Here is a 27975-nt window from a genome sequence, read left to right on the forward strand (position 1 = left end):
AGAAGTGACATCCATTGATTTATGTGCTACATGATTTACAACAAATAAAAAAAATGGATGTGGTGTATTTTTGCCAGCGGCACAGTGCGATTTCACGATTTCAGGGCGGGGGGGTTTGAATCCTACCTCTCTTTATGTGGAGTTTTCATAGTTAATGGAGACACTTTAGTAATCCCTGTTGGGAAATTCTCTTTTTTTTCTTTTTGCTTTGCCGCATCTTGCTCTCCATACAGATGAGAGCAAGCTTGGGGGTCACAGCGAAGATGCAGTCACCTTCTAGTGCCCAGGGAGCAGGGTGGGTGGGGTGGGGGGGGGGGGGCGTAAATGGCCAATGGACATGTGGCTATTCTGTTGAGGCTGGACCTGAACTGGAAAATTTCTGATCACAGCCACAGAGGCCTAGTCCACTGAGCCACATGCTACACCTTTTTATATGCTTATATATTCAGGTTCAAGTGAGGTTTCTCTCAGCATAACATTTTCTTCCACCAGGAGAAAACCTTGTAGATGTGACTTGGTTATGTATTTTTGCACATTTCACTGTTATTTTTTTTAATATATACTGTCATGAGATGCTGAGGAGCAGGACTGTAGGCAGAGGATGTGAGATGGTCAGGAGGTGGATTGTAGGTCAGTAGTGGAAGGGCTGTGGTTCAGGACATTGTTGAGCCTCATTTCTGTCTGAATTTGTTGCTGATAACATGTTGGTTGCAGCAGCTTTCCCGGTTCCAGGATGTATAAGCATTCTGCCAGATCCATTCCACTGTTGTGAAAAGTCCACTCCACAGATTAGCTGTCACCCTGGCAGAGCTGTGTAGCTGCATAGGGGATCCTTTGTCTAGGAGGGTCTAGTGAGATGATTTACAGGCGGCTTAAGCGGTGCGTCATTGGCTGTCTGGGCGGCGTCTGCGTCTGCAGAAGGCATGGCCCCCGCGCCTCAGCCATGGCGTGGGACAGTGCTCAGCTGCTCTCATCATGACACCCCGGGCTTGCCTGCCGCCTGCCGCCACAGACACTGACTGCTCTACGGCTGAAGGAAACAAAATGGCTACTTCCTAGGGTATGCTGCCCAAATCTGAGGCTGTACTTCTGGGGAAAGAGAAGGTAAACACCAGGTTCCACACACGGGAGATGTGTCTTAGCCGTACATATTGTTAGTGTTCCCTTGTTTAGCACTTGCTGAGTCGCTCTGCTTTTGTTTTACAGAGGGCGTGCAACGATACTGTCAAACCTCGGAAAAAGAAGCAAGTTTCCAAGGTAACAGCGGGTCACTATTTTTATGTTTCCAGCCGTGTGGTGGTGTGTGCTGAACCCGGGTCTGGTGCAAATGTGTGATTTGGCGAAGCACAGCGTCCCTGCTGAGCCCCGGTCTGGCTCAGACGTGCGCTGCAGAGTTAGCCTCGGGAACACGTCGCTCCTTTCAGCCCCGTGCGGCACCGCGCTCACCTGTGGGTCTGCGTTTCATCTTGCCGAGTGCAGCCCAGAAACAGGAAGGCTGCTATGAATGAGAACTCTGACAAACAGGCTTCAGGAAGGAAGTTCACTTTTTATTTGAGCATAAAAGTGCGGAGCCAAGAGAATATGTTAGTCGGTAGCTCTGTAGCTTGGAGCTCTGCATCTCTGGAGTTTGTGCGAGTGTTAGAGATTCACCAGAATACAGTTGATTCTTAAATGTTTTTTCTTCTTAAAATTAACAGAAAACATATTTCGATTGTCCCTGCGGTTTAAAATGATTGTTCTCAGAGGTTTAGAATGTAGACCTTTTCAGAGAGCAGCTCTGAGAGAATCAGCCTACACACCAGAGTTAGATGAAGTTGGGTGAAGAATCGATAGAGGACACGTGTGTCTCTGCTGTGACGATGTTCTCGCACATCGTGTACTCTTCTCAATGTGTTCCCGGCCTTCACTGGATGACGAAAACGCTCCTGCGGAGTTTCGGAATTATGACTTCGCGCCACCTTCGTAGGCTCCTGTCGGTGATGCTGCTCTTGTTGCCAGGGCGACGATGTCAGAGGGAGCTGCTGTGGAGGGCGGGCGCTCTGCTGGCGTGGTGACTGGTCCTGATGCAGTTTCTGACCCGCATGTATGGCTGGGCTCTGCCAGCGACAGGGGGAGCTTAGTGAAGCCTGTGTCACCTCTAGCCCAGCTACACTATAAATACTCATTCTAAAAAAAATAACCCCAAAGAATGAGTAGAGGGTTCGGCCATCACTGTTTATATGTTGAGCAGCCCAGCCTACCACGTTACCCTGAGAAAAGTACTGAAGCTGTACTAAATTCAGCCAGAATGTCCAAAGTATAGAGTACAACCCCAGTTATCATATATACCAGTTTTTGGACAAGCCAAACTCTTAATTAAGCATGACTGCAATATCCATGTAATGTCATATGATGTGAATCACCTTGCAGAGTATATTGGTTGGTACAATTTTGATTTTTTGCAAAACTCACCTTCCCATTAATTGAACATTGCAATTTTAACAATTTTAAGATTCCAATTTTAATGCCAATTTTTTGTAATTAATTATATTTAAATTTATATATATATATAGACATTTAGACATCTCTAGCTCAATGTGACGCTTGCAATGAAACTTCAGCGAGCGCATTCAGTGAAACCTGATTTAAACATATGACTTACTGGATTAGCAGTTTAATGAGACTTAATCAAGAATTCTGATGAGCCTTAAACTCGCATCTAAGCTGGCTCGTGAGGATGATGATGGTAAACAATAACTTGGAGTTGCCGCTCGTGTTTTTGCTGAATGTGTCTCCTGGCTGAGGTGGCTCAGACGCCTCCTGTGGATCCGGTGGTTGTTCTCCATCCCGTAGCTGAAGGCTGTCTCTCGCCTGGAGCTGAGGGAATCCTGTCCTACTGCTGGAGCTGAAGGCAAAACAAACACAGGAGCCTGGGGGCTCTGAGGACGTTGGGCCAGCAGCCCCACCTTCCTTTTCTGCTGCTAAGCAACAGTTCCCAATTTCTTCCCATACTCAACAAGCTGTGGGCTCCTGGTCAGAACTTTAGCCAATGAAAACTCCTTCAAGCTGAAGTCAGTACACAAACATGCTGCCGCTGGTGTGTGTAGAGGGTGTTATCTTTAGTACCCTCCCAACAAAACTCTTTTACCTTATCTGCTTTATAACAGACCACAGTTCCTTACTGTTCAGCCCCAGATCACATGCTTTCTAATTATTGCTCTGTTCTGCATAACTGCTCAATATTGCTATGCTGGTGTGGCCCTGGGGTACAAGTGTCTCCTATGGTCCAGGAGATCAGTGTTGCTATGCTGGTGTGGTCCAGGGGTACAGGTGTCTCCTATGGTCCAGGAGATCAGTGTTGCTATGCTGGTGTGGTCCAGGGGTACAGGTGTCTCCTACGGTCCAGGAGATCAGTGTTGCTATGCTGGTGTGGTCCAGGGGTACAGGTGTCTCCTACGGTCCAGGAGATCAGTGTTGCTATGCTGGTGTGGTCCAGGGGTACAGGTGTCTCCTACGGTCCAGGAGATCAGTGTTGCTATGCTGGTGTGGTCCAGGGGTACAGGTGTCTCCTATGGTCCAGGAGATCAGTGTTGCTATGCTGATGTGGTCCAGGGGTACAGGTGTCTCCTATGGTCCAGGAGGTCAGTGTTGCTATGCTGGTGTGGTCCAGGGGTACAGGTGTCTCCTATGGTCCAGGAGATCAATGTTGCTATGCTGGTGTGGTCCAGGGGTACAGGTGTCTCCTATGGTCCAGGAGATCAGTGTTGCTATGCTGGTGTGGTCCAGGGGTACAGGTGTCTCCTATGGTCCAGGAGATCAGTGTTGCTATGCTGGTGTGGTCCAGGGGTACAGGTGTCTCCTATGATCCAGGAGATCAGTGTTGCTATGCTGGTGTGGTCCAGGGGTACAGGTGTCTCCTATGGTCCAGGAGATCAGTGTTGCTATGCTTGTGTGGTCCAGGGGTACAGGTGTCTCCTATGGTCCAGGAGATCAGTGTTGCTATGCTGGTGTGGTCCAGGGGTACAGGTGTCTCCTATGGTCCAGGAGGTCAGTGTTGCTATGCTGGTGTGGTCCAGGGGTACAGGTGTCTCCTATGGTCCAGGAGGTCAATGTTGCTATGCTGGTGTGGTCCAGGGGTACAGGTGTCTCCTATGGTCCAGGAGATCAGTGTTGCTATGCTGGTGTGGTCCAGGGGTACAGGTGTCTCCTATGGTCCAGGAGATCAATGTTGCTATGCTGGTGTGGTCCAGGGGTACAGGTGTCTCCTATGGTCCAGGAGATCAGTGTTGCTATGCTGGTGTGGTCCAGGGGTACAGGTGTCTCCTATGGTCCAGGAGATCAGTGTTGCTATACTGGTGTGGTCCAGGGGTACAGGTGTCTCCTATGGTCCAGGAGGTCAGTGTTGCTATGCTGGTGTGGTCCAGGGGTACAGGTGTCTCCTATGGTCCAGGAGGTCAGTGTTGCTATGCTGGTGTGGTCCAGGGGTACAGGTGTCTCCTATGGTCCAGGAGATCAATGTTGCTATGCTGGTGTGGTCCAGGGGTACAGGTGTCTCCTATGGTCCAGGAGATCAGTGTTGCTATGCTGGTGTGGTCCAGGGGTACAGGTGTCTCCTATGGTCCAGGAGATCAATGTTGCTATGCTGGTGTGGTCCAGGGGTACAGGTGTCTCCTATGGTCCAGGAGATCAGTGTTGCTATGCTGGTGTGGTCCAGGGGTACAGGTGTCTCCTATGGTCCAGGAGATCAGTGTTGCTATACTGGTGTGGTCCAGGGGTACAGGTGTCTCCTATGGTCCAGGAGGTCAGTGTTGCTATGCTGGTGTGGTCCAGGGGTACAGGTGTCTCCTATGGTCCAGGAGGTCAGTGTTGCTATGCTGGTGTGGTCCAGGGGTACAGGTGTCTCCTATGGTCCAGGAGATCAATGTTGCTATGCTGGTGTGGTCCAGGGGTACAGGTGTCTCCTATGGTCCAGGAGATCAGTGTTGCTATGCTGGTGTGGTCCAGGGGTACAACTGTATAACTGTGAGCTGGGTCTTCAGTACATGGCAGAAAAATGTGCTCTTCTGACAAAAGCAGAATACATTTACGTTGGGTTTTAAGCATCGTGGTGCTGCCTCACCTCCCTGCAGTCTATGCATGTGGCCTGTGCATCTCACCGTCGTGCACACAGCCATCTGTTGCTTCCAGCTGCCCTTAATAAACTGTTAAATATAACAGTCTGTGTTAATGCATTTCATATATATATCTGCTTTATCTAAGAGTATAAATTATATATCATGCATGAAATTTGTAAAAAGTGTTTATTGCATTTATGATATATAAGAACCCAATTTCAGAAGGAAATAAAACCAATTTAAGAATTAGTAAACATTTGTTGTTCAAATACATTTATTTTTAAAGTGTTCCTCGCAACGCAGATGCCATGGCCACATCGATCCCAGCACCCATCCAGCCATGCCCACTCAGTGCTGGGCCCACCTCCCCTGGATACTAGACCCACCAGTAAGGGCATGGATACCCTGGCAGAGTCAGGTTGCACAGAACTTTACAGGGACCCTTGAATGTGTACAATTAATGTAAAATTGGACACGGTGGCCCAAAGTGACATTTTGCAAGGGGGCCCAGAATTCCTACCTGTGCCTCTATCTGTAGCTCATCAGCCTGGTTAATTGTCATGGAATAAAAGCATTTGGTTAACTGTACCTTAGGCTTTTGATGACTCCTGCTTGCTTTCCTGGTTTTCTTGCTCTTTGGATTTGCTTATTTCCCCCTGTGCTCCCTATATTGAGTGCTCATGGGAGTTTTAATTACAATTAAAATGTCCTGGGGGCAAAACAAAAAAAATATTGGTTCAGAGAGATAACCAATCAGATTGTACAGGAAGTGGGCCCAAGCAACTAGAGGGGCCGAGACCAATCAAACAGATGTCTTGATCCCACTTCCTCTAATTGCTTGACCGCACCTCCTTATCTGATTGTTATCTCTTGGAACCAGTCATTTTTCGTTCTGCCCTCAGAACATTTTTGTGTAAGTAAAACTCCCATGAGCATATTGCATTTGTGACCTGTGTTTGGTCCATGGGTTTGAGTCGTCATTTGGATTTGTTTGCCTTCCTTTGCTTCTAGCTGGTTTTTGACCGTCCACCTGTCTGTAGACCATGATTCTGGAAATAAACTTGCTGTTCCTGAACTTGGATCCTCTACCTGATCATTCATTAAGGACGATGCTCCGAATGCCTTCATAAATAGATGCCAATGTTGCAGAGGCTTATAAGAAAAGTTGGCCTGAATTTCTGACTGGAAAGCCGGCTCACTTGACCCCCGTTGTCCCGAGCTGTAACAATTACATTGGCTGCCTAGTTATTGCCTCAGCTTCTCTTTGCTCAAACTGTTGCATCACCTGTCGTGGGGATGATCTTGAAGCCCGGAGCAGCTCCCGCAAATATGTGGGTTTGTGGGTAATGGGTAATGGCTGTGGGACCTGTGCCAGGCGTGGGTCCCTCTGGGAAGCTGCTTACACATGTCACAGTGCCACACACTTATACAGCTTCCTAACCCACAAGGTCGCTGTCAAAAGGGGACAGTAGTAGTTGGAAATGTATGACTGTAGGCTGCTTTGCTGTAAGACAAAGGATGAAAGAAGGTGTAGAATATGATGTCCTTCTACAGTCTGGTCATGATACCTGGCCTTCCATCCTGGAGAACAAAGACAAGCCAATGACATCATTCTTCCATTGTATCAAGCATACCAGTCTGATTGGAATGTCTGGCAGGTATAGCCAGCGGTGTAGGTAGAAATTTTGGGCCCCCTGACAAAATGTCAGCTTTGCCAAGCAGGTGGGGCAGGTGAATTGGGGGGGTTGTATTCAATGTCCCCTGTGAAATGTGGAACCCCCTGAAAAATACAGCATATTCTTACAGGCATTGGCATAGCTATGTGTGACATTTAAGGCGGAACATTTTTAGTCAAATGAAATTTACCTGAGTCTCATGATTATAGCATGTGGCATGGCCATACATCAGTGTGTAGCTCAGTTCTGTGTGTACTCCCCATCCATTCCCCGTGCAGGTCCACCCAGGTGGAAGCTCCGCCAATGGCACACACTCAGACCAGATGGAAGATACCCATTCTGGCCCGGAAGACGGTCAGAGTTCACAGGATGGTGTCACGGCACTTCTGGAGGAGGAATTGCGGGAAGGATTCCATCAGGACCTGCAAGTTTACAAGACCACCTCTGGAGAAATCTTGAAACCAAAACGTGAGACAACAATGGGTACAATGGGCTCCCCATCACACCTTTCCAGGTACCTTAAATGCCCCCTGCGGGCACCATCTGACTGTGCCACAGATGGGCCCCACCCTCTGAAAAAGCCCAAACTGGACGACTCCTGGACATGGACCACTGATCAGATCCTTGCTCATTTAGATGACAATACTGACTACAAGGATGCATTGTCCACATTAGCTGCTGTCGTCTGTTTTTCAACTCCTGACAAAAATGGGATGGAGACCAGACTGTGCAGACCTTGCCCAGACTCCTTGAGGCCTCCAGGGCTGCCAGAAGAAGATCCTACTGCTTGTGTGATCCAGACGGGTGCCGCTGTCAGTCCCCCCAGTGAGGGTGGCGTATGTGGAGGAGATGATTCAGGGCTGTCTCTGCCAAGCCTCCAGTTGCTGGTTGAGCAGAGAAACCTCAACATTGAGCAGGCCATCGCAGTGGAGGCCCTAACTCAGCTGGCCATCCCATCGCTAATGGACCCTCCACAAGATGAGCACTCAACTACAGCCTACAGCAAAAGCATATTACCCCAATTGACCCAGTCCCAATCATACTCTGCCTCAAATAAAGTTACAGTTAACAACACTGCAATTCAGCACAAATCAGTCATCTACTCTCTTACCCATAGGTCCAGTAGTGTTGCTCCAATAAAAAGATCATGCTGGCAGGACCTATTAGATGCCAGCTCAGAAGCAGGCAAGACGTTGCCTTGTGACGTCTGTGAAGAGCAAATCCATTGCTACCGTAAAGGTGAGAATGATAAAGGATGCCTTTATGAAGCACAGGTTTGTGAGGGCATTCTGAATGTAGACTGGATGCCACAGAGGTCACTGTGTCCCAAAGGGTTGAGGAATCAGGACGAGGTGGAAGTGGCTGCCCAGCTGGTTCAGCTACCATTTATCATCAAGTCCCGTCAAGCACAGAGTGAGCTGAGCCCTGCCTTCCAGTCTCACTCAGAGACCAGCCAAGCCCATGCTGGTCCAAACAGTTACCCCTCACTGTTACAAAACTTGCAGAGTCTGCAGAATTCCGCAGTCAAGAAAACTAATACTGCACTTTCCAAACCTAGAAGATTTAAGAAGCAGCCGGTGCTGAAGGAGGAAGTGAAGTTCCCATGTCAGAACCATCTACAGAACTATCATGGTGCTCCTGTCCTGAAAAGGACACCAACTAGCAAAACCCCTCATAAAACAAAGATCCAGAAAATCATATGGCAGCAGAAGGCCAGAGCTAACTATAATACGCCTCTGTTCCTTCCACAAGCCCAAATGGACCTAAAGAAATACCTAGCTCAGGCACATCAGATAACACCTCAGGCTGTTCTGCCTGGCCTCTTTCCTCCTTCTATAGACACAGAGCAGCAGGAGCAGAAGCTTCTTTTAGCACCTTCAGTCCACAATGGGAAGCATTCAGAGCAACAGCCTCTCCAATGGCCTGAGCTTCAGAATGGAATCGGCAACACATCCTCCGGTGTGACAGCTTCTGCGGTCTCTCATGACTGCCTGCTGCTTTGGCAGGGTGACGGACGCAATGGTCAGACCATCCAGGCCCAACAAACTGCCATGGAACAAAGGAGTGACTTAGTTCCTCAGAAGCGTCCTTCCTCCGGGCACCTGTGTCGCAAGTCCGATGCAGACCGCGGCACAGATTCCCAAACGCTGCCCCTAGCTGCCACAGAGGGGTGCTGCAAGGTGGAGGCAGCTGGTCCCATCACCATTTTGTCCACCTTGGCCAGTAACACCGGGGGACATAAGTCCAACCCTCCCAAGGAGTGGACCCCCAACAAGAACACCCTCAGCAGCTTCCTAGAGTCCCCCCTTCAGTTCCTGAGCACCTCAACCAAAAATGTAATTGACACCCCAAGCAGAAAAGGCACTGGTGCTATTCCGCCTTGCGACTGTGTGGGTAAGTGAAGTGGGCTATCACCCGTGACACATGTTGTCATTGCATGTCAATTATTCCTGTACATTGTGTGGTGAACCCTTATAGTAGTTACTACTAGATGTTTGAAAACACGAAAATAAGGCCGTGTGCTGTGTGTAGTAGCATCTGTGTGTAGTATCTATGGCTTGAAGTAACCTGGATCCCTCCTTTCTTAGAACAAATTATTGAGAAGGAGGAGGGGCCATATTACACCCACCTGGGATCAGGTCCGACGGTGGCTGCGGTGAGGGAGATGATGGAGAACAGGTGAGGAAGCAGCTGCAGGTGACAGTCATTGTCCTTAAATGACGAATATCCTCATGGCCAGTACATTGACTGCAATATAACTCAGCTGAATATGAAACTACCAGTAGGAGTTTCTACAGTTTTTACTCTATGCATGTTGTTTTACAGTGTCACACTGTTCATTCCCCTTTTCAGTAACTTCCAAATAGTTTCTTTAAATATACAGGTCGTCATCGACTTATGACCGTAATCGGTTCCGACTGACCAGTTGTAAATCGATTTGGTCGTAAGTCGACCATATGTATATGTATCATATGTACAATATACTGTATAGTAAAATTATATAATCTTTAAGTTATATTGTTTGGTGTTTTTTAATCCTTTTAATCACAATTTTCTCACGGGGATGCTCACAATGCCGGCAGTTGGGGTGGAAACTACCGAACTCTCATGCTGGGCAACACTGGCGCTGACAGACAGGGCACATATCTGCGGTCTCAGAACGGTCGTAAGGTCGATCAGTTGTAAGTGGCACAGGTCATAATTCGACAACAACCTGTATTACAAAATTAAATGCTCCCGCGGGCTCCATCTGACTGTGCCAAGATAGACAATACAGAGAACGACAAATAATAAAAAAATAACATATAGAGATGGTATTAAATAGGTGGGTGAATATGACGATAAGTACAGTAAATATTGCACTAGGAAGATAAATAAATCGATGTTGATAAAGATAAGTATGTTGGTACATGTGTCCTAGTGTGATGTTGCTGTACATTGTAGGTATGGAGAGAAGGGCCGGGCGGTACGGATGGAGGTGGTCGTGTACAGTGGAAAAGAGGGCCGGAGCTCCCAGGGCTGTCCCATTGCTAAGTGGGTGAGTGCACATGCGGTGGTGACATCACTTCCTGGAGGGGAGTTGTCAAATGAAACCCTGGACTCTTCAGCCTCACCTGTGCAGTTGGCAAATTGAAACTCCAGGCTGGTTTACTGTGCTGGGTGTGTTAATGGAGGTTAATCCCTGGGTCTGTCTGTTATCCAAGGTGAAAGTCTTGCTTGTATGTATGTGTGCTTTTGTTTACCTGTGTGTGTGCATTGCAGGTCATCCGTAGGGGGGGTGAGGAGGAGAAACTGCTGTGCCTGGTGCGGCACCGCACAGGGCACTGCTGCCAGGCCGCCGTGGTCGTGATTCTCATCATGGCCTGGGAGGGCATCCCTCGATTTGTGGCTGACCAGCTTTACCGGGAGCTCAGCCAGACGCTCTGCAAGCACGGCTCGCCGACAAACCGACGCTGTGCCATCAATGAGGAGTAAGTACCTACTGCTTGTATACCACACCTTGTCGATTTATATCACACTGTGTCAAAGTATACCACACCTGTCGATTTATAATGCACCGTGTCAAAGTATATCACATCCTGTCAAATTATATCACACCGTATCAAAGTATACCACACCCTGCCTATATATACCACACTGCATCAATGTATACCACACCCTGCCCATGTATACCACACTGCATCAAAGCATACCACACCCTGGCCATGTATACCACACTGCATCAAAGTATACCACTCCCTGCCAAAGTGTAACATCTCTGTGCACCACACAGCCGCACCTGCGCTTGCCAGGGACTGGACCCAGAAACCTGTGGCGCCTCCTTCTCCTTCGGCTGCTCCTGGAGCATGTACTTCAACGGCTGCAAGTTTGCCCGCAGCAAGGTGCCCCGGAAGTTCCGCCTGCAGGGGGGCTGTGCTCTGGAGGTGGGTGCTATGTGTTTTGGCACCAGGGCTGCATTGCACTTCAAGGGCTCTACAACAGAGATGCTTATTCTTCTTATTCTCTCTAAACACAGCATCTTGTGAGATCGTATTGGTACTGAACTTGTGAGCATGCAATGCTTTTGACGCTTTCCAGGAAAAGAAGCTGGAAAATGACCTCCACAACTTGGCCACAGAACTTGCTCCTACATACAAGAAACTGGCACCTGAGGCTTTCCAGAACCAGGTGGGACTACAGAGGCATAGGATCCCAAAGGAAACTGCAGAATGGCGACCTCAGGCTTCAGGGACTGCAGTCAAACAGATAGATGCATTAACATTGAGCTTTGTGATGATGTCATATAACCAATGAGAAGGGGAATTAGATCAACAACTGAGCTTTGTGATTAGTTGCCGTTATACCTGTCAATTTGGGTAGACACATGCCTAACCAATATTTTGTAAAAATTGAACATATAAATTACTTATTCAGTCAACCAACAATGTGCATACATTGAGTGTGTATAACATGTTGTTAGACTTGTGGTAAACTTGCAGTCAGGGTAATCTGGCCAATGAGCGAGACTCTTTCATCAGATCACATTTCTTAATCCCCTCCCCCATCCCTCATCATTCCTGTCTTCTACCAATGACTCTATACATCTATACACACGTCGTGACATTCACCACACATCTCAGTGGCAGTAAAGAAGCTTAACCAGACATGTTTGAATGTATAATAGTGACACAAAGGTTCAAGAACATTAATATCTGCATATGTGCATCTTTTATGTCTGGTGTGTGGTTTTGAAATGATGCCAACCCACAAATTTAGTTTGTGCAACTCTGCTGTTTTTGATGATATCTTGTAACCAATGAGAAGTGGGTTTAGATCAGCCACTGGGCGTTGCGAAAATATCATGTCACTAGTAAGAAGTAGTCTTAGATCAATGACCTAGCTTTACGATGATGTCAGTTTGAGATGGGGTTAGATCAACTAAGGAGTTTTAAGATGATGTCATGTAATCAGAGAGGAGTCAGTTTAGGTCATCTACAGAGGTTTTTGTGGTGATACTATAGGAACTTTTCTGAGGGCATTGTAATGACCTTGCTGTGACGATGACGTACAGGTGGAGCACCTGGGCACAGACTGTCGGCTGGGCACAGGGCAGGAGCGGCCCTTCTCAGGCGTGACAGCCTGTGTGGATTTCTGTGCCCATGCTCACCGGGACACACACAACATCAGCAACGGGTGCACTGTGGTATGTTCACTTCCTGCTACTAAAGCATTTCAGCATGACTAGTGATGGTGAGGCTGTGTGATGCTGAGGCTGGGTGATGCTGAGGCTGGGTGATGCTGAGGCTGGGTGATGCTGAAGCTGGGTGATGTTGAGGTTGGGTGATGCTGAGGCTGGGTGATGCTGAAGCTGGGTGATGTTGAGGCTGGGTGATGTTGAGGCTGGGTGATGCTGAGGCTGGGTGATGCTGAGACTGGGTGATGCTGAAGCTGGGTGATGTTGAGGTTGGGTGATGCTGAAGCTGGGTGATGCTGAGGCTGGGTGATGCTGAGGCTGGGTGATGCTGAAGCTGGGTGATGTTGAGGTTGGGTGATGCTGAGGCTGGGTGATGCTGAGATGGGTGATGCTGAAGCTGGGTGATGCTGAAGCTGGGTGATGTTGAGGCTGGGTGATGTTGAGGTTGGGTGATGCTGAGGCTGGGTGATGTTGAGGTTGGGTGATGTTGAGACTGGGTGATGTTGAGGTTGGGTGATGTTGAGACTGGGTGATGTTGAGGTTGGGTGATGTTGAGGTTGGGTGATGTTGAGACTGGGTAATGCTGAGGCTGGGTGATGCTGAAGCTGGGTGATGTGTGTGTGTTTCCCATTGCGCAGGTCTGCACTTTAACCAAGGAGGATAACCGTGTGGTGCACAGCATTCCAGAGGATGAGCAGCTCCACGTTCTGCCCCTCTACAAGATCTCTGACACAGATGAGTTTGGCCATCCTGAAGGTCAGCGTGCCAAAGTGGAGACCGGGGCCCTGCAGGTGCTCACCGCCTTCCCCCGGGAGGTGCGTCTGCTGGCGGAGCCTGTCAAGTCCGCCCGCAGAAAGAAAATGGAGGCCACAAAGGTCTCATATAGGAAGCAGGGCACCCCAGGTAAGACAAAGGCCAGCTGTATCTGCCCAGACAGAAGCGTAATGGGTCACCATAACCAGTAGCGTAATGGGTCACCATAACCAGTAGCGTAATGGGTCACCATAACCAGTAGCGTAATGGGTCACCATAACCAGTAGCGTAATGGGTCACCATAACCAGTAGCGTAATGGGTCACCATAACCAGTGCCTCTCAGGATAGCGTTCTCTTTCCCGTAGAGTGTATGTGCTCTATGATGAACTGGCATCCCTGTCCTGTGCCCTAAGCGGCCTGGGCTAGGCTCACGGTGTCCCTGCCACACCGATCTCAGTATTATTTCACAGGAAGAATGTTATTTCGCTGCACTGTGTACTGGACATGGCTGCGATGACAGTAAAGCTTTACTTGACATGGATGTATAGATAAAACTGAGAAGTTTCCAGAAGGTCTGTATTCCAACTGACAGGTATGTTTCACCTGAACAGGTAGCAGAAACACATCAGCAAAACAACAATCGTCAGCCAGGAAGGTGGCACCAGGTAGAGGTGGTGCCCCCCAGTGGTCCACACTTCCTGTGTCCAGCTCAAGCGCAGAAGCATCCTCTGTCCAACCGGGCCTCTCCGTCCCCTCGCAAGGGGAGCCAGGCTTTCCGGAGTCCCTAAAAAGCAGTTTGCTCCTACCGTATCATGCTGGGAACCCAGGAACTGATAACCGCACCGGGGACCCACCTGGTCACCAGCAGGGAGAGCCTCCGCAGGGCCACCCCAGTCCCAGAGCCGAATCAGAGAGGTGTGAGCAGGGCAGGCACAGCATGCCGGCACGGGAGGTGTGGTCAGACAGCGAGCACAACTTCCTAGACGGAGACATTGGGGGGGTGGCGGTGGCCCCCTCACATGGCTCCATCCTGATTGAGTGTGCACGGCGGGAGCTGCACGCCACCACGCCCATCAAGAAGCCGGACCGTGCGCACCCCACACGCATATCGCTCGTCTTCTACCAGCACAAGAACCTGAATGAGCCCTGCCACGGCTTAGCCCTGTGGGAGGCCAAGATGGCCAAGCGAGCACGCGAGTGTGAGGAGGCGGAGCGGCTGGGCAGCGACTCCCAGGGTGTGGCCTGGGGCGGGGCTCCCCTCAGTCCTGCCAGGTATAGGGCAATGAAGGCCAAAGTGGGCGGGGCTGACGGAGAGGCCAAGCAGGAGCTTTTTGCAGAGGAGCCAGAGGTGCTGCATGTGCCGACGCGGCATGCGCTAACCCTCAACAAGGACACGATGGTCACCATGGCCCCTTATGCCCTGGCCAAGATCACGGGCCCCTACAACCGCTGGGCCTGACCGTCCCGGCCAGGGTGACGGTGTGAGCCCCGGCACAGGTGCCTTACCTCAGAGCCACACCTGTCCCGTCTCTCTTCTGTCTGTGTCTGTTTTTTTTTTCAGGTGTTACTCTGAGCTGTTTTGGTGGGTGGAGGGGTGTTTTGAGGCTTTAACTGTGAGTACTGACATATGGATAGAGACTGTACATATGTAACTTTTCTGTCTGTGGTTTGTGAAAAGAAAGGTGCTGTTTTAAATACGTTTTTATATGCAGACTGAATAAGGATGTTCAGTAAGGTTATTTATTCTGCTGTTTTTAAACGTTACTTCTGAGTGGTCCTGTTTGCTGCAGTCATGCTGTGTGTATAGCCTCTGTGAGTTTAGGCAAGAGTAGAGTTCATCCAAGCAAAAAAAAAAATTCTGCACTTCGTTTTATTTCTGAGGTTCATGCACTAAAGAATCAGAAGCTGGCCTTGGTGCTTATTTTCTAGGATAAGATTTAGGAATATCAAGTTATTTTATGGTGCCATTGTAGGAACCTCCAGTGAAACTGAACTCAGAAAAGGGACTTCGAGAGTCCTGAGGCCACTTTCGCTACTTCAGCTGTGAAGGTGGCAAAAAAGGTGCATCATTTCACACGGCCTGAATGTGAATTATTCTCCAAATAGAGTCATGTCAATGAGTAAAGCACTTTTAAAATGTGAGATCATTGTGGAAGACAGAAGGTGGTCCCTCTGCTGCAGGCTGCATGGGAGAGCCACCCCTGAATGTGACGGCGTCGCCCCGCGGTGCTGCTCAGCATTCAGTCCCATAGCCAGTACCCCCAGCCAAAACCCTGCTTGGCAAAGCAATAACGGCAGCAGGCATCAAACCTGGCCTGGCTTTCGGACCACATTCATGATCGGGTATCCAAAATAATAATTCGGTATCTTTTTTACAATAGACAACATTCAGACAATCGAATGATGGCTGTTCTTTTTGAGGAACACTTTAGAGCAGGGGCATATACAGGGATCTGGCCCTACCTGAAAGCTGATTGGCCACCAGAATGCCCTCTCCCCCATTACTCACCTACTCAAAATGTATCATTAGCTAATGATAAGGTGGGCCCCTCAGTTCGAATTATGCTCCTCTTGTGCTCCTACCTTAAAAAAAGAATCCTAGAATCGCCCCTGCTTTAGAGTTGCTCCAGTGAACAGATAACTAGACAGTAGCCATGTTTCCATTCAAGTTTTGCACAACTTAAAAGCAAACTTTCTATGTTAAAATACGAAGGGTGTGTTTCCATTAATGGATGTCATGCAAATAATACTGGCCATTTATCATCCCACAAGATCAAAAGCATAGATTTGGGTATGGACATAAGGGGACAGGGAGCAGGCTTTCCACAAGTTACTAGCTCAAAAAAGAATTAATTATTATTAGCTAAACACTTGAGGTCACGTGCTTTGTGTTTACTAATTCAAAAATTTGGTTTCCATCACCATTTTGCAAATTTCTTTGACTCACCACAAAAACCACCTCAAGAGAATATTAAAACTTCTCTTGTGAAATTTGAGGGGTTTTTTTTTATATTTTAATGATACCATTAACAGTTTATCAGTTCAACATAATGAAAATGTGCAAAATCTAAGTCAATGGAAATGCTGCTACTGTGACTAGTGCCAGTAGGAGGTGCTCTGAGTGAGTGAGGATGTGATTGGTCTCGTCACCTTCCGGTGCTTCCATGGCTCCTACTGATTGGCTGACCACCTTGTGGCAGACCTGTAGGACCATACTGGTGCTTAGTGATGAACAAACAGTGAAACTGCCATCTCTGAAGGGTAAACGAAAGCTTGCAAAACAGGCATTCACCAGAAGATCATTCCTGAGCCCAGCTGGTGTCAGCTGGTTTGTGAAAGTTCTGGAAGATACTAAAAGCTTGTGGCGCTTCCTTGACTTGTTTTGGATGCAAGGGGATCGCCAAGATTAAGACTGCCTCCATCTCACTGATACATTGTTGAGTTACATGTCATGTTTACTTTATATACATTGTTTCAACCTCTCTGGAGACGACCCTGAGGATGCTCATAACCACCCAGATGTATCATGCAACTGACATCACTGAAGAGGTGCTACTGTGAGGGGTCCAGTTCACCCAGGATTCCCAAGAGCTTGGCTTGGCTGTGAAGAGGATGGCTATACCTTCTTCCCCACCACCACAGCATTGGACTCCCTTCACATCCCCATGTGAAGGAAGCACAACGTGTCTGACCTCTCTGTCCTTGTTCACAAGTCATTATCTTTGTGTTTTTGGTGAATACGAGCAGTGAATTGCAACTTCTCTGCTTCTCTCTGAACTCAGCCAGCCCTGGCATGTGATATTGTAATGCCTGGCACTCCACTTCCCAGTACAGCTACCTACTGGGTGATCTGGCCTGGAGCAGTCTGAGGCTTGTGAGGCTGCTTCCAGAATCACACCCCTGAAGGACATCCCTTTAGGATAAACTTGAAATATCCATAAAGTGTTCAGATGAATTGACTATGATTTAACATCAAGGTGCACATTTAGTGAAGTCTGAGTGCGAGGCGCTGTTTACACGCATTCTTTTCCGTGGATGTAAGACAGGTGTGCTTTTTGAGTTTGAGCCAAATTCAGCTTGTATATGGTCTCGCCGTGGTGCTATGTGTTGGAGATCAGAGCACAGAAAAGCATGCTGTCGAACAGGAGACAGCTTCGTTGCTCACTTCAGCTATGGTGCTCATTGCCACAAATTTGCCTCTTTATTCTGGTCAAAGGGGGCGTAACTGTACGTTTTGTTAAATCTGGTCTGCATTAGTGAAAGTGTGTGGATGAGTTTACTTGGGTCACTGATAGCTGGTGAAAAACAGACCATGTCATATCACAGCAGAAGCTTTCCTGTAGTTACGTGGCCCCTCCTACAACAGCACCTGGGACCGAACAGGAGAGGAAAATGGCTCATCCGAGCTCGAAATGAAGGTCTGAGGGGCCTGATGATATTGGTGTGTCATGTGACCTGGGCTTATTAACACACTGCCTAAGGTTGCCTGGGTAGTGTAATCTGATCCCAGTGCAGCTTCTTGCCTGTTGCGTGGGTGAATGAAGAATAAATGACATGCTAGCTATATGCCAGCTCTGGCCCATGTGCCTGGCTGTGGTGTTATGGGATCCATTCATGAGAATTAAGCTATGGCATCAAGGCTGTGAGAAAGTGTACCAAGCATACAACGAGCTCTGTCATCAGCTGAGACGCAAGATTTTAATGAGATATGGTGCTTTTGTCTTGCTCATACGTTTGCATGGGGTTTGTTTTTGCTTATACCACACACAGAAGCGGTTGATTTTTTTGCTTGGGAAGTAAGACCTATCATCATGTGATATGAGGTGGATGGAAGGTGCCACTTTTCTCAGTTCCTGGTTTTGGCCTTTTTCAAAGCTTTGGCCCGGTGCAGATGTGTGGTCTAGGGCCACAGGCATCACCAGACCTCCTGCATCTCGTCCTAGCCTTCTTGTGTGTCATTTTGTTTGCTAAAGGTCTTTTTTTTTCTACCTTTGAGTGACATGTTGCTATTTTGACTTTGATTGATAAAGATAAATTATTCACATTTCTGTTCACTCCTTTTATTGCTTTTTGCAGTTGTATTAGAATCCCAAATGAATACTGTCTGTGTGTAAACTGTACAGTAAACGTGTAGCTGTCAGTTTGAAGTGGGTTCTGACAAAGTGTCCAAGAGAAAAGTGTTTTTCCCTCTACTCTGTCAATCTGGGGTCCTTGTTTGTGTTTATTTCTATTAACTGAAGTTTACTTCCTGTCATCTAGCATTTCTATACCTGCTAGGGAGCAGTCCAAGATTCCTTGTTTATTTTTAGAGTGCACCTTCTAAAATATGGCATGTAAAATATCTACCTTGTATATAGATAAACCAACAATATAATGATGACATTGTGACATATAGAAATGGATGCACAGACTCCCAGAATAAGCTAAAACAGATGCAACAAAAAGAATGAATAAAAATGAAGATTTTGGTCTAGGATTTAAAGCCTTTCATTTTCTTTGCAATGAGCCTGTTCATATGCTTTCCTGTGTTCCTATGGATTTATGATAGTCAGCATTGAACAGGACATCAGCCTTGATTGGGATTTAACCACAATGTGGCATTATCAGTGCTTAATACCACAGATTTCCCAGCTTCGAGTCATGTGATGGGCTCCTATCTCCCCTGCTGCTTATCCCTACATTCTGTATAGACAGCCTGCCTGTGGGCCCTGTAAAATGCCAATGCCATCCACCAATAGGATGCTGTTCACTTGCTCCTATCGACACAGCATAAAATTGTGATGAAGTAAACAGATATACTACACAAAACATCAGTGACAGTGTATGACTGAAATCTGAGTCTTCTTTTTCCATTCACTGTAAAATACTTATCTCATGGACACTATTGTAATTACTTGCTTTACTTGAAGAAATCTGAGCTGTACTTGTGTATAACTTGAAAACTGTCAAAACATAAGTGGACCTTTCCAGCACCAGCTTTTAAAAAGTCTAATTTTAGTGTAACTGTAAAATAGTCTAGGTCATTTAGTCAGTGACAGTCCGCAGTTTCTTCCATTCTTTCAAAAAGCAGTCTTCATCTTTTGGGAATGCTTACACTGAATTACTGTACAATAACATTAAATATCAGACCTGCAAGTCATACAGTACAAAATGTACCATTCCCATTTATTGCCCACCTTTTGGGTGTTTTTTAAATAAATATATATTTATATTTTGCACTTGATCCTGGTCTGTTGATTTTATGCTTGTTAGTGGTAATTCCTCTGTCTTTTATGAGTTGGCAACCATCCAAACCAGTCATTGCTATAAGACTTCTGTGTCAGAAACCCATGTTTTGCTTATACTGGACTAGGAAGGGAAATCAGTTGGTACGTCAGCCCCACTAAGAATTTTTGTCACCAGCCGCCACTGAATTTGAACTAGCTGTAACTCTAATTTCTGATATCAGAAATTCTGATTTAACAAGATAATTAAATACCAAATTCTGATATCGGGAATTATAATGTAACTGGTCATAACAGACCAGTAACAGAAATAGAATCTTAACTATCTGAAAATCCAATTTCTAATAGGTCTATCAGGGATTTAGTTCTAACTATTTTATGTCAGTTTTACATTTACAATTAATGGACAAAATGTAACTAGAGTTAGTCTTATTGTGAACTAAAAGTCATTACTTCATTTCGTCATTAAATAATCCTTTTTGTGCCACAGAATGTATTTTGTGCGCGAAAATGAGCGCTATTGGCACTTGGCGCCCCATACTCATTCACCACCTATAAGAGGAAATGTTTAAAATTCATTCTCAAATATGGCCCGTAGCTCGATCTTTCATTTTCCACAGAATAAAAATGTCATTCCGCCAATCTGTGCCAGCAAGCTCGAAAGTGCGATTCACCGCATTTTCTGAATAAAAAGAAAACATGCGACTCATTTGTCTATATAGCACACTTATAATGCTATATTCAAACCTGTCTTGAGTGCATTTTAAAGAACTGGCTGCTTTTGTAAGATCAATACATTTGAATGTATAGTACAAGGTATTTTTTTTATTTTTACTGGAGTAGTATTTTACTGGATGACTTCTACTAGTGTAACATTTTGGAGTGTTATCCGGACTATAAGTAGGACAATTGAGTACTTCTTCCACCACTGCTATTGATTCATTAATTTATCGACACACGTCAATTTGCATTATGAACTGCCGGAAACCAAACCATATATTGTCTGGCTGGCAATTCTGTCTTGTTCAGAGTATCCAACTTAAAATTTTTATTTTCTATGACAAGTCTATAAAACTTCAAGATATAAAGAGTATAAAAATACCGATAAGGGTCATCATAGGCTTTGTTTGCATGAATGGACATTCAGAAATAAAGAGCACCCCCCCCCAAAAAAAAAAAAAAAAAAATCTTGCACTGGGGCTCATTACAAAAAGTTTACGCCACTGCATCCACCCGTAAAGGTGGGACTATCACAATGTAACTTGAATTTAATGTTCTCATGTTTGTGAATCAGTCCTGGGTCTTTGGGTCCTGCGGGCTTCCGTAGTTTTGTGCGTGCTCGAGTGACGCACGGGCGCCTACCGAGCAGGACGGCGTTACAGGCAAGATGGCGACCTCGGAGCCGGTAAGAGAGACGGGGGTACGGCAGGGTCTATGTCCGAGACACGCGCCGGCAGAGCGGAAGGCATGCGGCCGCCCCAGGCTTAATTGCACTGACGTGCACGTGTGCGGATTAACCGTTAAAGGGAACGCGCGACGCTCGGACCGCGCTTTCCGAGATTCAGCATGTTCCACTAAAATGCTACATGCTAACGACGACTGAAGGGGCGGCCAAGAGGGGAAGGGGGTGCCGGGGACCGAGACCGCCACGTCATGGTGCTGCTTTAGCGTGCCATATAGTCTCTGTGATGTTTGTCGGTACGGCGGCTGCAAGATGGACTTGCGGATTCACGGACCGACTGTATCGGCTACCGCGCCGCTGGACACCCAGACACGTGTGCCGTACCAGCTGGGTAACGAGGAGTCCCGGTGACGAGGAGCTCCCACCAAAAACGAACATAATCGTGATGCGCATTTTCAGACCCTATTTTTGTCCAGTATATGTCTGAATTAACTCTTAAAGCACGCGGGGGGCTCGGTCAGACCACGGAATCTGAACGCAGAGGCCCAGCCAGATTATAGTCTGACAGTGTGACGTGTACCCAAAGAGCCGGTCAGATTACGGTTAAACCACGGGAAGAATATGCAAAGGCCCAGTTAAATTGCGGTCTGACCATGGTACGTGTCGGCAGAGGGCTGGTCAGACCACGAAACATATATGCAGTGTGTAGGTCAGATATCGATAAGACCATGGGACATGTACACAGATGTCTGGTCAGATTATGGACATATTATATGATGTGTATACAAAGGGCTGGTCATTTTATGGTCAGGCCACAGGTCATATGATAGACCAGCTAGACCATCAGACATGTACTTACAGACCCAGTTAAACCGCAGGATGTGTACAAAGGTGTTTGGTTAGATTATGGTCGTGACATGGGTTCGCTTTGTCAGTGGGTGCTTATTTCGGTATGAACATTTTTATTATATTCATGTAATAACAGCTTTTAAATTTGCACTATTGCACAGGACAATTTAAGTAGGCAGCATTTGGCAGTTACTAACTGTACTAATATACAGTTACTAAGAATTTTCCTTTGTTAAATTTTGTAAGGAGTTGTTTACTCTGGTTGCATTTTGGTCAGGTATTGAAATACTTTGGTAACAGTTAAGAAATGTTTAATTAAGTCCACAGCTGAGAAAATGATTTCCCCAAGAATTTGTTTTGGGAATGCTACTAATTTTATCGCATTCTATGTCTGCATGAAAGTGAATTTCTGATCAGCTTCTAAAGTAATACTTTGGACAGTGATGATTTTGCCTCTGTTAATTTAAGCAAAGCTTAAAAAAGTGTTTGATCTAAATGGGGCAGCGGAGACCAAGATGACAACAGGGATGAATAAATGATCTCTGTTCTGTTCCTTGAGGAGTATAAATGTTTTTTTTTTTCCTCTTCAAGCAGCGTGGACCCGAAAGTGAGGAAGGCAGCAGTGAGACTTCTTTGGCTCCAGTGTCCAACCCTGAACAGTATATCAAACACCCCCTGCAGAACAGGTAGATCCCCCTGACTATGGTGTTCCCCTATTTTTGTCTGTTCCACCTGATGTATGGAACTTATTCTTCTGGTTTATAGAGGGGAATACACAAAGGCCCACATGAATGGTTGTTGTATATTAATGAGCATTAAGCTGATTAGCTGGTGGTTCAGTGAACAGGTTTCCATCCACACGGTCGCCATAAGCAATATCTGCTGGCTGACTGGACTCCTCCAGAGCTTGGCCCTACACTATGCACACTATCTGACACATCTCCTCAATTAGCCACTCATCTACACTGACTGTTGTCTCTACCGGGTCTGGATACTCAAGTGGCTCCTGTGCCCGCTGCCCCAAGTCAGTGTGGGTCAGTGCTTACAGCTCGCAGGCATGTGTGTAGGTCATGAGGTGCGCCTGCTTGGTTTGCCTAAACCGCAGTGGACGGCGCTGCTTCAGCACCACGGCAGCCTGTGCGGCCCCCCCGCAATGCCAGCTTCTCAGGCTTCTCCTCTCCTCCCCTGCAGATGGGCTCTCTGGTATTTCAAAAATGATAAAAGCAAAAGCTGGACAGAGAACCTGCGCCTCATTTCCAAGTTTGACACAGTGGAAGACTTCTGGGCGTAAGTATAGATCCATCATCAGCAGCTGCCTTGGGTAGAGCCCTGGCAGGACAGGGCTAAAGCCTGAGGTATTTAAGCAATAACATACGAGAGGGACTGCGGTTGTACTCCAGTATCTCGCAGCTATTATTGAGTTGTAGGCATGAGGCTGCCTGCTTAGTGCCGATGATATCACAGCTGTGATGTATCAGTACGAGCGCACGACATTGAGTATGTTATCGCTTTCATACAGCAGTTCATCAAGTGGCATTTATAAGGTACCAGTAATTAGTCACAGCAGATATTTTGCTTGATTGATTATTTAAACATTAATAGGCCTCTGCAATATATATATATTTTCTCTCCATCAGTCAGGGACTGTTGACTGTTGCTAACCAACACAAATGTCCCACACAACATACTGCTTGCTCCCAACTACTTTGCACCATTGAAATTTAAATATCACGGTTTTTAGATGGACCTGTAAAGCGGAGTGATGTGAAATGTCCAAATACGGTTATACTCTGATAACAGCACTGAGAACGCCTCTTGTCCAATCAGATATCTTGGTTGGAACTAGCTGTTGTATAATATCCTTTAACCGTGGTTTGTGTGCTCTCTTCCTCTTCCAGGTTATACAATCACATACAGCAGCCAAGCAAGCTCGCATATGGCTGTGACTACTGCTTGTTTAAGGTAAGACTCTGGTGCCCTAGATAGTCAAGATAAAGTGTCATGGTCAGATACGTCCTGGTGTTAGAGGTGCTGGCTGCAGTGAGCTGTGCTGTTCCTGCGCTCCCCTTCCCCTGTGCTGGTGTGCTACTCCTTTTACCCCTTTATTTCCTCTCTCTGTTGGCTCCTGCCTTTCATGATTTAGGTACTATGATGTTGCTCATAGTCAGAATGAGAGCTGCAACAGCTAATCGATAATGTTGATAATAATCGGTAATAAAAAATTGTTGACAAAATGGTGGCGCTTGTCATTGATTGGTTGCATATTTATTACTGGCTGTGTATAATGACATCACCACCTCACAAGGTTAACCCCGATGTGTTAAGTCTAGTCCGTAGACAGTTGCAGTTGGTGCATGTGTGCAGCAATGATATTCCACCAGACCAGCAGATACACTGCAACAAACCCAAAAACCAGCAGTGTAGTGAAATGGGTAAACTTTTATGAGCAGTTCTGAAGTGGTTACTAAGCTTGGGTGGTATTGTGGTATGCTGCAGCATTTTCAAGTCTTGCTGACAAAATAACCCCCCCATGAATTTTAATATAGTAATACCTCACTCTGTCAGTAATTGGTTCTGAAAGACACAAAATAACTTAAGTCAAAAATGAACTTAACACAAGAAACACCTAAAAATAATTTTAGTTTAATTTGTATAAACTTATTAGTGCTTGATTAAATAAAATTTAAAAAAAATGTACATGCTTGATGTTGATTTTTCCTTATACTGTGCTGTATTTTTAACAAAAAGACTGACCTAAAGTCGAATTTGTTGTGCAGCCAGATTTATATTCGGGCCTCTCCAGCCAGCTATGTCCGTCGTCCTCATCCTCTGCCTGTGCTTAGCATGCTATCGAATGTCTCCTTGTCAGGATGGGATCAAGCCTATGTGGGAGGATGAGAGGAATAAGCTGGGTGGCCGCTGGTTGATGACCCTTAGCAAGCAGCAGAGGCATAACGACCTGGACCGCTTCTGGATGGAGACGGTAAGCTGAGCCCTTTCTCTGCTCTGTGTGCTGCCATGGCAACATCAGAACCCTGTATGTGGTGTCCTGTGTGTGTGTGTGTGAGAGAGGATGGGGATATGTTGGGTGATGTTTTTTGTTTGTTTGTTTGTTTTAAGCTGCTGTGCTTAATTGGGGAGTCGTTCGACGAGGCCAGTGATGACATCTGTGGCGCGGTGGTCAACGTCCGACCGAAAGGGGACAAAATATCCATCTGGACCGTAAACTGCCAGAATAGAGAAGCCATCATGACGATAGGGTAGGTGCAGCTCCAGTGACTTCATCTTGCCCATTACCTGCTTCGCCCCGCCTGACCTTCGCAATGAGGAGCAGCAGGAAAACATCAGAGGGCCTCATTTATCAAAGTAGCGTACGCACAGAAAGACACCCAAAATGTGTATACGCCGTTTTTTGCACCGAATTCTGTATTTATCAAACAAAACTTAGCAGGGAAAAATGTGTATATTACAAAAACTCAGGAGGTGGTGTATGTAACATTTTGGACAAATCGGGAAAAGGCGACATCCATTTTAAAAGCAGGGGACTGCAAGTAAACCATAAAATGACCATGCGCACGCCAACAATTCCTGCCATCAACCTGCACCTTCACGTGAAAAACCGTAAATCTAAAAATGTGACGTGTATTTTAATTATTCTATTCTTTTTTTTCTGCTGGGATTCCATTTATTTGTGTAAGCCAAAGACTATATATTTGCCTTTAAAAATTTAATGTGCTATTTCAAATAGTATATCTTTCAGTGAATTTAAAATGTAAAATTTTTGAGTTGCATTAAATGTGAATTAGGCTTCAGACATTAGCGTGCATGAATCGACTTATAAAAGGTGTTCGAGCTAGTGAGTATGTAAACCGAAAGATTAGCAGGAAACAAGTTTTCATGGACAGTCGCGATTATTTTCACTAATTTGATTACTTTTTGCACTATGTCTTCGCACTTTGTCTGTTTTGCGTTAAATGTACGTTTCCCTGAGCTGTGGGTGAGCAGGTAAATATGCAAACTACATTTGCAGCAATTTTACAGTTTTTGAAATGTAATGGACTGCATTGCGATAAGGACAAATCAAGTCAGAGTTTATCAAATGCACAACAGTATAGCATGCAGCACTAGATGCAAAACATGAAATGAATTCTCATTAAACTGCTTTTGTCAATTGAATTCCATTCTATTAATGGGCAAGTCATCTGCGATGCCGACATGATATTGACAGTATGATGTCTTCATTTTGAGTTTTACGTGCTACAGTACCTCCTGACTGCTCTGCCACGACGCCTCATGATTGTGCATTTCCTATTATAGATGCACATGTTTAAGCTTGAGGGCAAAGATGTGAGTTTGTCCCTGATAGATAGTCACACAGACCACTTTTTTCAGGGTGTTTCGTAGAGTTGACGGAATTCCTGCACACTTTTTAAGATTCATCTTTATTATCATTGCACAAAGCACAAGTACTCTGACAGCGTAATGCAGATTGGCATGTCATCTGAAAGTGCAAAAGTACAAGAATAAGCTGGGCAATATATACATGTGATAAATTGTTGCAAAATGTACTTCTGAACATTTTGTGTTTCGGCCCCCAAATATAACATTCTGTTGTGCCCCTGCCTCATCCTGTTCAAAATTCCTCATCTTGGTTTTTTATTTACCGCAAGTTTATTTGCATTGACCATTAAGGTTATTTGTGTGTGGCAACTGGACAGGATCTCAGGCTCGTGCACGTACGCACATTTACAAGATAGTTCTGACATTTCTGAGGGGAAATGTGCGGATAAATCCAAATATTTTTGTGCATATGCATTTCTTCACAATGCCGTTTACAAATGTCTGTTTAGCTTTGTTTGCATGGGGATTTAATATCTTGGAGAAGTGAGGCCCATTCTCTCTCAGCACTGGATGTGCAGGTGTTCCCGGTAGAACTTGAGTCCTCCACTAGGAGGTGCTGCTGTTGTTCTGAGGTCCTTCTCATAGAAATAGTCTTCTACATAAGGTCCTCAAAGTACAGAGCTGATACAAAATAATTGTTTTAAATGCCTGATGGTGGTGCTGTGTCCCCTCGAGTCACTGTCAGCGTTCTGATTCTCCTTTTCCCTTCGCCTCTCCAGACAGCACTACAAAGAACGTCTGAATGTCCCCCTCAAAGCAGGGATTGGGTATCAGTCACATGACGACACCTCGAGCAAAAGTGGATCCACGACGAAGAACATGTACACGGTTTGAGGAGAGCCCCTTTGGCTCCGCTGTAGGTTTAAAAATTACCCATCTCATCATATTAATACCTTTTGAGTTGACTACTGTAGTGTTCTCCTTTTAAAAAAAGTAACATTTCACAGTCCAGCAGCTACCAACATCAGTGGACTGATCACGGAATGTCAGTTGTCTGCTTACATGCTGGCAGATAGTAAAAAGTATTGAGCGAGAGTGTATGAACCAATAACTCTGAAGGACATGCAGGCTGGCTTTTGAGCACCGTCCATGAAAAGCCTTGGGCTTTAATAAAAGACACATTTCTCAGCTTCCGCTTTTCTTGATCTCTGGCCGCAGTAGCTTGACGTGAGACGCAGCAGCGACGGCTGCGGCCCAAGGGGCAAATTCAGCAGCAGCTCCCTGGAGAAATTACTTTAGTTAACGTCACCAAGAGTGTTGTGCTCCGCTAAGATTTTTTTGTTTGTTTTTTTTTTTGGCTTGTAGAACGTTTGAATGGCCGGTTTTCATATTTATGAGAAGTATTGCAGTTGAATTATACATCTTGAGGATGAGGATGTACCCAGTCTGTTTCTGGAGGAGGTTTGTGGTGTGGAGCGTGCTCAGTGTGCTGCACTGTGCTGTACTGGACATCCATGCCCCCCCCCCACCCCCCAGCTTCGATCAACATTTCCCACTGCTGTCCTCCTAACAATACTGGCGGTGTTTGCTATATTTCACACTACTTCTTGGTTAATGCAGATAGACTCCTCATTGTGAACTGATTTTTGCTCTTAATGTGTCTTTATTATCTGTAATTCCAGGATGTATATGAGATTCTTTGAAATAAAAGTTAAGTGCTTTGCATTTCTGCCATATCCAGGCAGTCGTCTCTGTGTGCGATCATCGCTCTTGGTGTGTGAAAGGTCGTTTCCAAAGACTGTGGGTTCTTTCTTGGCTTGTCACGGCTTCTCAATCAGCTCTCAGGTGTGAACGAATTGCTGATTAATCCGTAGGCGTACAAACACATGGCCGTCCCAGGCATTGTGGGGAAAAAGTTAACGAGCTTTGTGTTTCTGTTATCCTGGGGCTGCAGAAAGGGAA

The 27975-nt window shown here is 46.2% G+C and overlaps 2 protein-coding genes across 8 annotated transcripts; both read left to right on the top strand.

Moving 5' to 3' along the window:
* Window positions 1-585: 585 nt before the first annotated feature.
* Window positions 586-19021, top strand: tet1 (tet methylcytosine dioxygenase 1). Of its 2 annotated transcripts, XM_023822599.2 has the most exons (12): window positions 586-1104; window positions 1207-1257; window positions 5380-5481; window positions 7048-9163; window positions 9358-9448; window positions 10214-10307; window positions 10532-10740; window positions 11043-11193; window positions 11348-11437; window positions 12321-12452; window positions 13082-13346; window positions 13809-19021. In XM_023822599.2, exons 1-12 carry the CDS (start codon window positions 1063-1065, stop codon window positions 14654-14656), a joined length of 4191 nt encoding a protein of 1396 aa, XP_023678367.1. In that variant the 5' UTR covers window positions 586-1062; the 3' UTR covers window positions 14657-19021. The 2 variants fall into 2 exon arrangements, with proteins under 2 accessions (XP_023678367.1, XP_023678368.1); XM_023822600.2 differs by lacking the exon at window positions 5380-5481 and having other exon boundaries at window positions 617-1104.
* A 1696-nt stretch (window positions 19022-20717) lies between these two features.
* eif4e1c (eukaryotic translation initiation factor 4E family member 1c) lies at window positions 20718-27749 on the top strand. Of its 6 annotated transcripts, none has more exons than XM_023822474.2 (7): window positions 20718-20826; window positions 22267-22358; window positions 22864-22959; window positions 23571-23634; window positions 24542-24655; window positions 24793-24932; window positions 26793-27749. In XM_023822474.2, exons 1-7 carry the CDS (start codon window positions 20809-20811, stop codon window positions 26905-26907), a joined length of 639 nt encoding a protein of 212 aa, XP_023678242.1. In that variant the 5' UTR covers window positions 20718-20808; the 3' UTR covers window positions 26908-27749. The 6 variants fall into 6 exon arrangements, with proteins under 6 accessions (XP_023678242.1, XP_023678241.1, XP_023678239.1 ...); XM_023822473.2 differs by having other exon boundaries at window positions 20719-20826; window positions 22264-22358; XM_023822471.2 differs by lacking the exon at window positions 20718-20826 and adding an exon at window positions 20954-21214 and having other exon boundaries at window positions 22264-22358.
* Window positions 27750-27975: the final 226 nt, after the last annotated feature.

The sequence above is a fragment of the Paramormyrops kingsleyae genome, chromosome 3 (assembly GCF_048594095.1).
Source record: "Paramormyrops kingsleyae isolate MSU_618 chromosome 3, PKINGS_0.4, whole genome shotgun sequence".
Taxonomy (NCBI): domain Eukaryota; kingdom Metazoa; phylum Chordata; class Actinopteri; order Osteoglossiformes; family Mormyridae; genus Paramormyrops; species Paramormyrops kingsleyae.

Bases quoted from the DNA above. Each gene is read 5' to 3' on its own strand.
- tet1 (XM_023822599.2), top strand. From the start codon at position 1,063: ATGCTGCCCAAATCTGAGGCTGTACTTCTGGGGAAAGAGAAG. The intron at 5,482-7,047 runs GTAAGGGCATGG...TTCCCCGTGCAG, and splicing joins CCTGGATACTAGACCCACCA to GTCCACCCAGGTGGAAGCTC. The intron at 13,347-13,808 runs GTAAGACAAAGG...TCACCTGAACAG, and splicing joins TAGGAAGCAGGGCACCCCAG to GTAGCAGAAACACATCAGCA.
- eif4e1c (XM_023822471.2), top strand. From the start codon at position 21,008: ATGCTAACGACGACTGAAGGGGCGGCCAAGAGGGGAAGGGGGTGCCGG. The intron at 22,960-23,570 runs GTAAGTATAGAT...TTCCTCTTCCAG, and splicing joins ACAGTGGAAGACTTCTGGGC to GTTATACAATCACATACAGC. The intron at 23,635-24,541 runs GTAAGACTCTGG...TCTCCTTGTCAG, and splicing joins GTGACTACTGCTTGTTTAAG to GATGGGATCAAGCCTATGTG.